Source organism: Semicossyphus pulcher, unplaced genomic scaffold (genome assembly GCF_022749685.1).
Source record: "Semicossyphus pulcher isolate SPU_LCO1_2020_fin unplaced genomic scaffold, fSemPul1.0.p SCAF_12, whole genome shotgun sequence".
NCBI lineage: Eukaryota > Metazoa > Chordata > Actinopteri > Labriformes > Labridae > Semicossyphus > Semicossyphus pulcher.
In genome coordinates, this window is record NW_027211626.1 from 27939959 (window position 1) to 27953564 (window position 13606).

General features: G+C 39.8%; 1 protein-coding gene across 1 annotated transcript; it reads left to right on the forward strand.

Annotated features, from left to right (window-relative positions):
* The first annotated feature begins 1142 nt into the window (after window positions 1–1142).
* On the forward strand, window positions 1143–13178 carry ogfrl1 (opioid growth factor receptor-like 1). Its single transcript, XM_069658563.1, has 7 exons — window positions 1143–1319; window positions 3066–3152; window positions 3269–3347; window positions 3844–3922; window positions 5913–5979; window positions 6636–6781; window positions 8395–13178. Exons 1-7 carry the CDS (start codon window positions 1143–1145, stop codon window positions 8939–8941), a joined length of 1182 nt encoding a protein of 393 aa, XP_069514664.1. The 3' UTR covers window positions 8942–13178.
* The last annotated feature ends 428 nt before the right edge of the window (window positions 13179–13606 follow it).

The window sequence follows — 13606 nt, forward strand, 5'->3', positions numbered from 1 at the left end:
ATTTGAAGACGTTGATTGAAATTTCACATTTAGACCATATTTCATTGGTATTCACATTCACGTAGGCTACTCTTTTTCCTCTAATTTAAATATTAAAACGATGTTCTTTGGCTTTTTCTTCCTTTCCATTTTGTCCCTCTGGTTGTGTAAAGTTTTTTATTGATGTGGACACCTGTAAATACATCAACTATAGAAAAGACATACACTCACCGGCCGCTTCATTAGGCACACCTGAACAATCCAATGTAATCCAATACACCAGCTCAACCATAAGATTTGCTTTTATGTTGCCTGTAATGTACATACTTTTTTCCTAAACTGTCATAGAGGTGTTAATTCAATGATATTTCAGCATCAAGGTCATAATTGGTGGTGGGGCTGTGCTGAGCTGCATTATATTCAGACGTGTTTCGAATACTCGGGGCCCCTCATGTATGTAACTAGTATATAAATAATATAACAATATAATGTAGTTCAGTACAACACCACCTTTAACTATGGCCTCAGTAATAAACATAATTTAATTTACACACTTCCAACTCTCAACAAAACAAAAGTCAACAAAAACGAAACTTCATAAAAGCAGAATCCATGGCAGTGCTGTTGTATTGAACTGCATTAGATTGGACAGGTGTACCTAATGAAGTGGCCCCTGAGTGTATATTAAATTCACTAAGGAAAGCGTGTTCTGTCAGTCCTTTATGGTTACTGCAGTTTCCCTTGCTCTTTGTAGTGTATTTTCAAATTGAAATTGTTTAAAAAGTGTACAGTCACGGCATATGACGCCAATTGCAAAAGCTAAATAACATTACACACACACCTGCAGCAAATGTGCGAGATAAATTAAAACTGATTAATAACTGATTAATTAATAATACATTTCTTGTTCAGGTTAAAAATTCACATGTAGCTTTAAGGCCGCCTCCTCCTTCCTCGTGGCACTATTCACCCCGCATACAGAAACGCGCATCATCGCTGCTGATGTGGAAATTCCCCCTTTTTCTGCCATTTAAAAGCTCCGCTCTGAGGGCAGTGTGAGCCCAGCGCTGTGCAGACCTACACAAGAGGCTGTGAGTAAAATAATGTAGAATTTTGTGCAAAGCAGAGGAAAGTCGAAGAAGGACGGTGCTGCATGTTTTTAGATGGGAAATCTGGTGGGCAGCTGGCGTTTCAAGGAGCCGAGCACCGTTGAGGAATGCGACTCGACGTGGGGGTCGGACTCCGAGAGCGACGAGCCGGCGGCTGAAGATGACAGCGGCATGTCCGACTCCGTTAGCCCGGCGGAGAGCGACCGGGCCGTCGGAGACTCGTCTCCACAGGTACAGTGACGATTATCTAATATGCATGTTTATAGACAATGTGGCGGAAGTGGCTGTGCAAGGTGCGGTGAAATGTGTGCCGCCGGCAGAGGCCAGGCTGGCCTTGTCAATACTGTGCTCTGACCAGGACGCGGAAAGGGCAACCGAGCAGCCCCGACACATGCTGCTGTCAGGTTGAGCGAGCGTAGGCTGAAGCTTACGCCAAACCCCATCGAAAAATTAGTCATTTTTATAATACCTTTTATTTTCGCAAACATAGAAACTCAGATAGTGTAAACTTTATTTATTCTCTGTTACATCTAACTATCATTGGAGTGGGCATACTGTTACTGCCGCTTTCCCCAAGATACACTACAAATGATGAGTGGCAGTAAGCAGTGAAAGAACTGTAAAATGTATGTCAAATTTGAGCTGCTTTGTGTATAATAACTTATTTTCAAAACCATTAAGTTAATGTATATGCTGTGTAATGCTGTATTACAGTACCAATATGTGTTGCCTGCGTGGCATTATTGGAAGCAAACTACATAAAATCATTTTGTTTGGTAATTATTCCCATATTGCTTTTCCAATTAATGTTACACCATCTGCCTGCTGGTTTATGAAGGGAATATAATATGTCATTAGATTTCAGCCTCATGATGATAATTGTCCCTGTGCTCCAGTTAGGTTATTAGACTACTTCACACTGTGTCAGATTATTAAAACCAGCAGGTTATAATGGGACTATTAGAGGAACTGTATTTCAAATTAAAACTCTTTGTTGGATTGTTTAAAATCCATAAAGTCAGACTTCTCATAATTATTTGCTGGAAACAACCAGATATTACATTTCTGTTAAGGTGATTAACATACATTTAGTATGCAGTCTGCAGATTGTTATGTCACAAACATTCAGAAAAGCTAGTTTGTGGTTTAGACCTGGGGACTATTTATGCATATTTTGGGGTCTAAAAGACTAGTTCTTTCTTGCCAATGACATGCTGAAATTGTTATTAGCACTGAAGTCACACAAAAACACCAGCAGACTAACAGATTGTTGCAACGGTCCACCAGCAACTCCATTGTTCTGCAAGGTAAAATTTCTGTTTTTTATGCGAATGGAGTTTGGTCGCTTTGAAAAGATTAATGTAACAACTACTTTAGAAAGAGCGTCGTACCTTGTCAAAATATTCTAATTTCTGCAAACACTTTTGAACATGTTGGTGGCAAAAATAAGCGCTTTAGTGGATGTACTTTAGTGATTATGTTGCAGTCATTACAGCCCAGTTCTCTGCTGTTGCTAAAGCAATCTTCATCTATAAATATATAAAATAGGTCCCACTTTTGAAAAGTTGAATTCCCATTAAAGAGACCGTACATTATGCAGCACAGATAAAGTAAGATTTAACAGGCTTAGTGCAACACTGCAAGCCTTCCTGACCAGTGGAAGTTAACATGACCCAGATTGTATTTGAGATCAGATCTAGTTTCTAACATCCTTTTGTAGTGATTGCACGGCAGCACTGATGTGAATTGTCCTCTTTAGCTAGAGAGAAAGGGATGATGACAGCCCTCGACCTCAAAGCAAAGTCAGTGCTTTTCATTCAGCTGAAAAGCAGCAGAGTGCTTCTGTGCATCTGTTAAAACATGGGATGGTTTTGTTTGAGATCTGCATTTGAACTGAGTGTCTCTTTCCCCCTTTTTTTTCTATTCTCCATTTTTCCCTCTGCTGTCTTTCTTTCTCTCTTCCTTCCTCTCTCTCAGCTGACTGATTCCCCGGAGTGTGTTCCAAAGATGAAGAGGAGTTTCTACGCTGCCAGGGACCTCTACAAATACCGTCACAGCTACCCGGTACATACCCACACAAAGACACACACACAAAAACGTAGCAGTGTAATCAGCAGTTAGGTTCTGAATGTTGTAGACACCCAGTTTGATGTCTTTGATCTGTGTCTGTTTGTGTGTAGAACTACAGGAAGTCCCGGCAACCCAACGAGTACCGTAACCTACGCTTCTACCTGAACAAAATCCCTCTAGTACCTGATGGTAAGAGAACACACTTATAATTGTTTTCATTATGGATTAAGCTGCTTATTATTTTCAATCAATAAATTGTCTCTAAAATGTGAGAATGTCTTTAAATGTCTTGTTTTATTCAGTTATTATATTATGATATAACACAGAGAAAAACAGAAAAACTCCATATTTAAGAGCATGAACACAGCATTTTATTGATGTATATTTGGTTCAATCAACAAATCCATTAGTCGACGAGTCATTGCAGCTCTAGCACACACACACACTCAGACACACACACGGACACAGTGTTCATATAGACCTCCTGCCTCTGTGGAGAGAAGCAGTGTTGGCTTTGGGCTTAGTGAGTTTTGTTTGGCTGAAGGTCATGTTTGACTGGGAAAGACTAGCAGCTTAGTGGACTGATCCAATGTTTGAACACACTCACACACATACACACACATTCACAGCACACAAACACACACTAGAAATGTGTGTGACAGCTAATTATCCCCTCTCTCCTCAGGTATCTATATCGAGGAGATTCTGACAAAGTGGAGAGGCGACTATGACAAACTGGAGCACAATCACACCTACATTCAGTGGTGAGACTTTTCTTCTGTCTGTTTCCAATCACCTTATTATAGCACTGCCTCCTGGTAATTGACTGCATTCTTAATTGCTTGGTATAAGCTGCCAGAGTAGCTGACATGTTCAGGCTTGTTCAGTAATGTCTAGCTGTCAGTAGAAATGTCAGTATAAATAAAGTGAGGAATTAATCAGCTGTACTTCCTGAATGTTAAACGTTTTATAATGGCTTCAAAATGGACTGTTTGCTAAATCCCCCTCACATTTACACTTTTTTTTTTAGCTCTTTTTGTTCCTCATTCACTTTTCCACATTGTCTGTTTGCTCTGTTTGCTGATACAGAACCAGTATCACCAATAACGCCAAAATACACCGTCAAATATAAAATCTGTAAAGACTAAGAATTCACTAAGCATGAATTGCGACCGCTGATAGCCCCATAACTTGCGCATCATATCTGCTCCGTCTCAAGGACTGATTCACAAGGCCAATTGCACTTGTGAAATTCAAGCGCAAACACGCCCATACAGTCTCACAGATCCGTGCAGTTCGCTTTTGTTTTGTGTCTGATTGTGGAGAGAAGCTGTCTGCACCTCCACTCTCTGCTGTGCAGAGTGCTCTGCTGCACTCTCAGGCATTATTTGAGCGCACACTGACCGATCCCAACTCCATGCACAGATCGATGATGAGCAGGAAGAGGAGGGGGCAGCTCTTTTAACAGTTTATTGTAAAGTCCAGACTCGACAGGTGTTTACTAGTTTAACTGTCTGTGACGGAGCTTCATTTTTTAAACGAGCACTCAACAGCAGCTCGTCCATATAATCGTCCCCGTCATGCCTAATGGCTCCAAAGTGTGCCCGTGTGCCGGGGTGGAGCCTCGCACAGCATCGGACTGATTGGTCTCCCGATTATAATAATAATAATGACAATATATTATTAACAGATTGTTTTTACAGACAAATAAATGTTTTGATCATACAAAAGGTGAAATTGTCGTCATGATCCGTGTAAACTCAGAGCGTGACAGCCCTTATAAAAGGTGCGCCGTAGTTGTTGAGTTGAGTGCCACCAGCTCTCTGCAGGCGGTAATATTTTCACTCTTACTGCGCGGTGCTGTTAGCGCTGTGAATTAGGTGCTTTTTGCCACGAGGCTCCTCTGCATAGAAATGTTTGCATAATGACTCATTTAAATACGTGCAAATGGCACCGGAGCACAGAGACGCTGTTTAATCTGCAGCGCACTTTGGGGTGCATTCAACCCTCCGCGTGTGCTGGGAGAATGAGGCGGAGTCTTTTTGTGTCATTTGCACAGGTTTTGTGGGTGCAAAAGCAACACAATCCTTTAGTGAATTCCCCCCTAAGACTCTTCCTTACTCCTTTAAATGCAAAACATTGCCTTGTACAATGTTAATAACAGCTGATTCGATTCAAAGTGGCTAAAGTAAGCGGTTTTCGTGGCCCTGTCTGCAGCGGTGCTTAGCTTAGCTTCGGTATGGGAACTCCAGCCAGCTTCTCCTAACGGGGGCTGTGTTGACTGTTATCTACTGTACGCATACACTCACTATTGATAAGTACCTCATACAACCCAGCTTCAAAAAACCCAAACTATCCCATTAACAATTAACAATTCTTTTGAAGGTCATATAGAGGCCTCAGTATTACATTAAAACTTTCATGACCAGTGAAAAACTCCTTATAATATAATATAATATAAATATATATATTATATATATAATATAAAGGTGATGGGTTTGGGATAAAGTGATATTAAGGTATGATTTGGTTGTTCCCTTTGCGGTTGTTGGCTCAGGGGAAAAGTTCATTTGGACCTGTTGGATGGAGAAATAGCAGAAGGCTACTAATATTCTGTATTTCACTGTGACAGCAATCGCAGTATTTGTGGTTTGACACATTAGTAACAATGTTCCATATTTAATAAACCAACGTGTATTTTGACATCCAGAAATCTGTTTTCATCTGATCTTTTGTTCCTTTTCTTTTCATCAGGCTGTTCCCATTAAGAGAACAAGGGCTCAACTTCTACGCACATGAACTGACTCAGGACGAGATCAAAGTAAGACACACATGAACACATACTGTATAAACAAACTGTCAGTAACCTGAAACCATGTTTACAAGTTTGTTACTGCCTAAGCTTCCAGCTGCATATGGGGTTTGTTAATGCTTCCTCATTGCAGATATTTTTACATTTTTAAAGACAGTAAATTGCAAGTTGTTGTACTTGAGAAAGGTGGTGGTGCTTTTCCTGTATTTGCCTTTACACATCACTCAAATAGGACAAAAACATCCACTAAAAGTTCTTGTTTTTGCCACCGACAGGCTCAGATTGTTATTCTCAGCGTTGATAACATTACAGAAAAGATCCCTCCAGAGAGAAAGCTTTTTGTTAAAGAGGAAGATGTTTATTTTCAACGAGGAACAGTGGCTACATGACGTTCTTTAAACCCACCAGACTTCATTTACAAAAACAGCAATTTAACCTTACAGAACATGGGAGTTGCAGTTCCATAGCTGCCTCTACTAGAGCTGAAAATATTTTAAAAACTAGAACGCTTGTTATATTCTTTTAATTCAGATGTAGTTTGTGTGAGAGTAGAGTGCATTTACATGTACATGTGTCCTTCTGCCATCCATTGCTTGTTGATGCCAAACAGAAAGGTAGTGCTGTACCTGTGTTAGTCTCTGATCTGCTGTGTTTAATCCTGTCAGGAATTCCAAAGCACTCGGGAAGCAAAGCGCAGATTTCTGGCGGCCTACTCCATCATGTTGGACTTCTATGGGATCAAACTGCTGGATAAGAGCGGGAATGTTGCTCGAGCTTCCAACTGGCAGGAGCGCTTCCAGCACCTTAATGAGTTAGTAAACACACCCGAACACACTAACACACACTGTGCAGCAGCTTAGGGCTATAAAACTGCAGCCAGAATCTGTGTGAACGTATGGCTCGGTTGCCAATTGCTGCTTTTGTGTCCTTTTTCAAGGCCATTATTCTAAATCCAATGCAACTTAATTGTTCTTCCATCAGCAGCCAAATGTGAAACCACATGTGCTAAGTCACTAACAGATGGCTAACGGGTAATTTAAAGGGTGATTTCTTCGTCTTTCACATCCTATTTCGATAGTTTTGCAGCCTGTTGGAGAAACTTGAATGTTTCTCACCTTCTACCCAGCATGATCTTTGTGGTCTGACACGCTAGACCAAGCATGTCAATGATGCTCATGTTGTTATTCAAACAACATGAAAAACAATACATTTTTTACTATCACGCAGCTGCTAAGAACACTTTTATTTCCTTCCTTGTCTTTTAAGTTCCCATCAAATGTTCACAATGGCTTTTACATGTGAGTTCTCTCAGGCATAACAACCATCAGAAACAAACTGTTCTTAATAATTAGGTCTCTACATTATCTTAGACTTCAGAATAAAAGTAGCTTTTTACACAAGAATCATGCAGCGTTCATTTTAACACCTGATTTGAGTTTCTCTAGTTTATCTAGTTATTCCATCTAGTTTTATTCAGAGGAAGTTTTGTGTCATCTTTGCCATGCAGTTTTATATTTGCATTCTATGTCTAGACTGAATACAGTTATTTTAACAGAAAAGCGTAGCATCTGAAACATTAAGGAAAGACAGTAGAGTGTAAACTTGAATAATAAGAATACATAGGGAAATGCATTAGTTTAAAAATACCTATATCACCAAGACTCTACATTCTTGTAGATCAAACTGAACTGTCCAATATATCAAAATATGACTCTGCAATGATAATAGTATGGGTTGTTAGGTTGCATGAGTGATCCTCAGATTATGGAAAAACATGACAAGGAATTTATGTTAAAGATAATATCATATGAACAGATGTAAGCTAGAATAAATGATGACGTGGAGATCTTTAAGAGGTCATGGGACCATTTTTTCGCCAATAGTGTCCCTGGGTCTAGTTGAATTGTTGTAATTGCTCAATGTTTGTTTATTTTGGCTGTTTTGTATACGTGCACATTTTTTACGGGCCTTTGAATATTTTGTAACTCAGAGTTATGACACTGTCGGCTTGTATATCATTTAGTGAATAAAAACTAAGAACAAAAAAAGAAAAGGCAATAGCTATTCTTTTGCAAAAAAGATTCAAGTGGTTGACAGCATGCCTGCACTCAGCCCTGCCTTTAATTGTAATCCACATCCATAGCCCTACATCATGCTTTGTTTATGTTATTGCACCTTTATATAGATGGCAGCGCGCTGACCTGCATGCTCTCAGGTTTATTTTTTATTTCTGCCTTTTGTAAGTCTGTAATTGGCATTTTTCAGAGCAAAACTAGACATGGTTGGAAAAGAACAGGTGTTATTTAAAACAATAACAATGGCTTAACATTTTTTATATTGCCGGTTATACACAGCGTATATTTCATAAAGTTAAAAACATTTTTTTAACCAAATCCCTTTCATGTGTTGTTTTGTTATTTTTAGGTCCCAGCACAACTACCTGCGGATAACTCGAATCCTAAAGTCCCTGGGCGAGCTCGGCTACGAGGCCTTCAAGGCCCCACTGGTCCGTCTGTTCCTGGAGGAGTCGCTGTGCCATAACACCCTTCCCAACATGCAGCACAGCGTCCTGGAGTACTTTGTCTACACCATCCGCCTGCCAGCCACCCGCAGGCGCCTGCTCCGCTTCGCCCGCCAGCACTACAGGCCCGCCCACGCTTTCCTTTGGGGTCCGCCACCTAAAAGGCGGGGTGGGGGTGGTGTTGGAGGAAGCGTAGGTGCTGGAAGTAGTGGGATCAGAGCGCCTGCTCCAACACCAGAACCACAGAGGAGGGGGGAGGAGAGCAGCCCATCTGCAAGTAGCGGGATTATTGTGTCTTCCCATGATGCCATGATGTGTCAGGACCTGGCTGGAGCAGGGCTGAAGGGCTCCACAGGACTCGGCTCCAGTATGGCAGGACTGGAGGGAGCGTTGATGATGGCGGGGGCTAGAGGAGATATGAACGACTACAGTGATATCGTTCCTCTGTAGGGCAAACGGTTTGATTGTTATTGAGAAAACAAAACAGCAGTTTTTTAAATCTAATCTTTGTTTATGCCTGAGCTTCCTGAAGCTTCTGGATTATCCTGTAGGAAACTTAGCATCAAGAGAGTACATGTAAAACACATTTGTAGAACTGACTGAGGTGTCATTAGAATCCATCCAGGTTAAGGGCTTTTAACAAAAAATATAACGTTCTCTTTTCTGTTAATTCAGTTTAAATTTAACACACTCGCCTTGTTCCAAATCCCAAAAGCATCTAAACCAGAAGAGACCCGCGGCTTTTCCTGATCAGGGCTTTAAGTGAACAGAAGACTGCCTTATTTCATGTCTCGGCCCGGGATTGTCTCTGAGGTGAAAAGCGCCACTGATACTGGAGACCGTTTTAGAAGTTGTCTCGTGATTGGCCTATTGTTCTGGTAAAGGTTTTGGGAAAGATAGTCCGAGTACTCATCAAACATCACAGCAGCAGGCTGAGCTCACTTTGTACAGGTGTGTGAAGTGAAAACTATAATGTGAAGAAGCAGATCAGGAAGTTTTATTTATTTTTAACCCAAAAGAGAGGACAGATGAAAGAGGCAGGGTTGGGCTCATTTATCATAGCAATACGACCACATATTTTGAACTTGAATCCTCACTTTGTTGTTAATAATATGGCACAACTCCTATTTATCTGCACTGCAATTTTCTTGTATACAAGCTGAAGGTAGCTGATCCCTCGTAAATTGTACATAACTATAGAGCAAAAAAATGGACTTGTTGTGAGTAGATATCTATAATTAAACAGCCACACCATATTAACACAGCGACTATTTTCCTCTGACATCAAACTCCAAATTAGAAGCTCACTTGATAGATAATCAAAAGTGAAAATCTGGTGGAAAATGGGGCCATGTTTCAAAGTAAAACAACATATTAAATAACCCATTCGCTACCATTAGCATTTAACTGCTTCCATGCTAACGTTAATGTTTGGTAGGTGTTACAAGATACTATAGTAAAGGTGGATATTAATTCTTAAATATAACAAAGCAGTACAGACTTATCCTTCTGATAACAGAACTTTAGCTTCCCACCCTGAGCTCATGATGTAAGACGGACATTGTGTGAACTGTGTGAATATGGTGAATAGCGGAGCTTTTAAGTGACATCACTACTCTCCTGTAAACTACGAGCAGCACCATGGGGCTCCACGATGATGATGATGATGATGATGATGATGATGGCTTATGGCTATCTGCAACAATAGATTAAGATGCCTGCTGCTGTTTAAAGAAAACAGAGAGCAGCATTTATAGAACGTTTCTAATGTCGGTTATTTTGACACAGTAAACTTCAGTCATAGCTTCTTCTACAAAACAATGTCAGACTTTAACGAGCTAAACCAGCTATGAGGCTAATTAAACAGAGTAAAAATGCTAACATCTACTGTTAATGGTAGTTTCTGCTTGATACATTTGCTGTAGCTAATGGAGCTATATCAGCCAGCTAGTGTTAGCATCAAACCGCTGTAGTTTACGGTCCTTTCTTACCCACAAAAGATTATCAATCAATAATGTTCATATAGCACCAATAGTAAATAAACTAGAACCATAACATTTCGCTATTCCTCCATAGCCTCACAAGCTAACGGCTGAGTGCAAATTCGCTGTAGTAACATACGTACATTTTTGCTAACTCTGTTGTTAAATCTAAAAGGCTTCTGCATATTTTTTAACCGACTGATTTGTGTCATTAATTTTTTATTCAGCCCAACTTTGTAGTTTTCTTCTGTTTTGCTTTAACAAAGCTAACAGCTTAAGTCTATTTAGGCTAACAGGGCCTGCAATAGATGTGGACAACATCACAGTGTCTTATGCAACTGTGAGCACTGAATTGCAACAGATGATAACAGTGAAAACATTATTAACAACTATTATTACTAATACTATTTAAGTTGCCCATTTTTGAATGATAATTTAAATTTTAAAAAGCTTACACATTTTCTTTAAATCATTTAAGTGTTTCATTGAAATGGTGAACTAGTAGTGGGAACAAAAACTCCAATATGGCTGCCATACAGTGTGTTATGTCACTTAAAAGCCCCCTATACTTAACTGAACCAGGAGATTGGATGTGGACTGTAACTGAATTTTATGTGATCAAACACGTGATGTGAAGTGTTGCACTATTTTGACAATCTGTGTCTTCCTGTTGAACGCGCTGTCGGGTTTGTTCAGAAACAGATCTACGTATGATCTAAAAACAGTCAGAAACAGATCGATTGTTTTCATATTTACGTACTTTGCAATAATTTGGCAATAATAATGCGATGACAGTTGACATTATTCCTCTTTATTCGTCCAAGTAAAATGTGTTCATTTAAATGCCTAAACATACCCCACTTTTACTTTAATGAGGGTCACTTAATTATCATGTATAACGCTCCTCTGAAAGCTTTTATGTGTTTTCAGTAGAGCAGCTGCTCCAAGTAGTGAAGCCTTTTTCCTGCAGATTTACACTCACCACTGATGTGAGATGTTGATGAGACATGATATCATCACCCTTGTCATGTCAGAGGCTCACAGCATCACCTTGCTAGTGTGAAGTTTTTTTATAAAAGACCAATATTAGCCTGATACAACAGTAACTGTGTATTTATGGTCGTCAGAGCCAATGGTGACTTGGCAGAGGTGTATACAGGCAATTTAAAGAGGATTTTATTTTAAAGAAACCTGGGCCCTATCTTTATTTAAACTGGGGTCTAAATGCCAGACAGGTGAAAAGATTCTTGAAACTAGCACTTGCAGCGTAATATTTGGGGGCCAATATACCCGATAAGGGCCTGTGTCCACTAATGCCGTTGTTTTGCGCTGGCAGCGCTCACAACCTCAATTTCAGAGCGCTTCTCACTGGCTCTTACTGTTGCTAGGTTACAAAAGGTACTAGGTTGTCTGGCGGCACTTCCACTTCCACTTGTACAGGCTGTTTTAAATTGCTCTGTATGCTTAATATTTGCTTTTATTCAAGGAAATTTAACGAAGAAAACATAAAAACAATGGAAAGGAATTGTGTCCTGTCGTTAGCAGCAGCTCTAGACCTTGAAATTGCACCCTGAAAATGTTGAACTGCATTGGCTTTGTACAGAAAATAGGAGCTGCCAGCGCAAAAAACGCCATTAGTGGACCCCCAAAAAGTGCTTCCTCTAAAAAATGCTTGTTTTTTCCACTGATAGACTCAGTTTGTTATTCTAAGTGTCTGAAAACATATGAAAAGCATCCCTGCAGGGACGTACATTTTTGTTAAAGAGTAACACCCTTTTTGGAAACCAGGGACAGGTTACATCCGTCTCTTCAAAGCTACCGGACTCCACTGACAAAAACAGTAATTTTACCTCGAAGAACTTGGGAGTTGGTGGTCTACTGCTGCCTCGATTGGTTCGATCTAAAACAACACACTGACACAAAGACTTGTTATACCTCTTGATCATTTAGACCCCAAAATATATAAAACGATGGCTCAGGTTTAAAATTATTTTAACGCCCCTTAAAGACAATTCTGTTTAATTCTTGGTATCATTTCAAGCTTGGTCACATCACTACCTGGTCGCATTAGATATATATCTGTGAAATTAAAGCCATGTGATGTGTAAGACGGCGATCATGCATCTGATCAGGACTTAAAACACTCTGTCCTGAAGTTCTCTGCTGGTCTTCCTGTACAACGAAGCCTTTTTATCACAAGCTGACAAGGTCTCTACAGTTCTCCCCAGCCAAGTGTATCTGATATAATTGTAAAAATAACTATTCAGGTGAATTGTGTGATATCATGGGCTCAAGTATCTGAATTTTTAGTGTGTGTACATATATGTGTGTGTGTGTGTGTGTGTGTGAGCGTGTGTGTGTCTGATATTCTTAAGTGCCTTTTTTGTATTTTTTATGTTTCTGAATGCCGTCTTTCCCAACTCATCTCCTGTACATCCTGTTTTTTGTATAGCATTTTGATATTTACATTATTGTTTGCAATATAATCATATACAGTGTGAGTGTTAATGTACAGTAACAGCAGGATTATATCCCATAAGGATTGGTGGACTGTAGAGGAGAGGTTAATAATATATACTACTTGAAATTCTTGTATCGGGCGTATTGATTAAAATGTGATTGTTTCATTCACTATGCTTTGATCTTTCAGCATAGACTGGCCACAATAACTGGACATTTGCCCTAAAATGTGAAATTTGCCACACTTAACCTAAATAAAAGTGGGAATGTGGATTAAGATTTTTGTGTCTGGAAGTGTTTAAAGAAAGTTTGAACTGTTTCTATCACTGTACTTTTTATTTAAATATGGTAAGCACACATTTGCACATGCAGAGCTGTTCTGAAAGCTGCAATAATCTCATTGGTTGAGGTAAAAGAACCTCAGTTTGTCTGCCAAAGGCTGAACAGTGATCACGGCTAAATAAGCTCACAGTAGAGGATTAGACATGCAAAGGGATTCACTTTCAAATACTTAATATAACTAAGATTATCTGCCTGACGTCTGAAGCATCACTGACGAAGGATCCCCTAATCTGACTGGAACTAATGCAGTATTAATATGCACATTGATGCCACATACAACGATCCATGAGCCCCCAAAAAAGCAAAGACAAAAGGCTTCATCAGAAAAAAA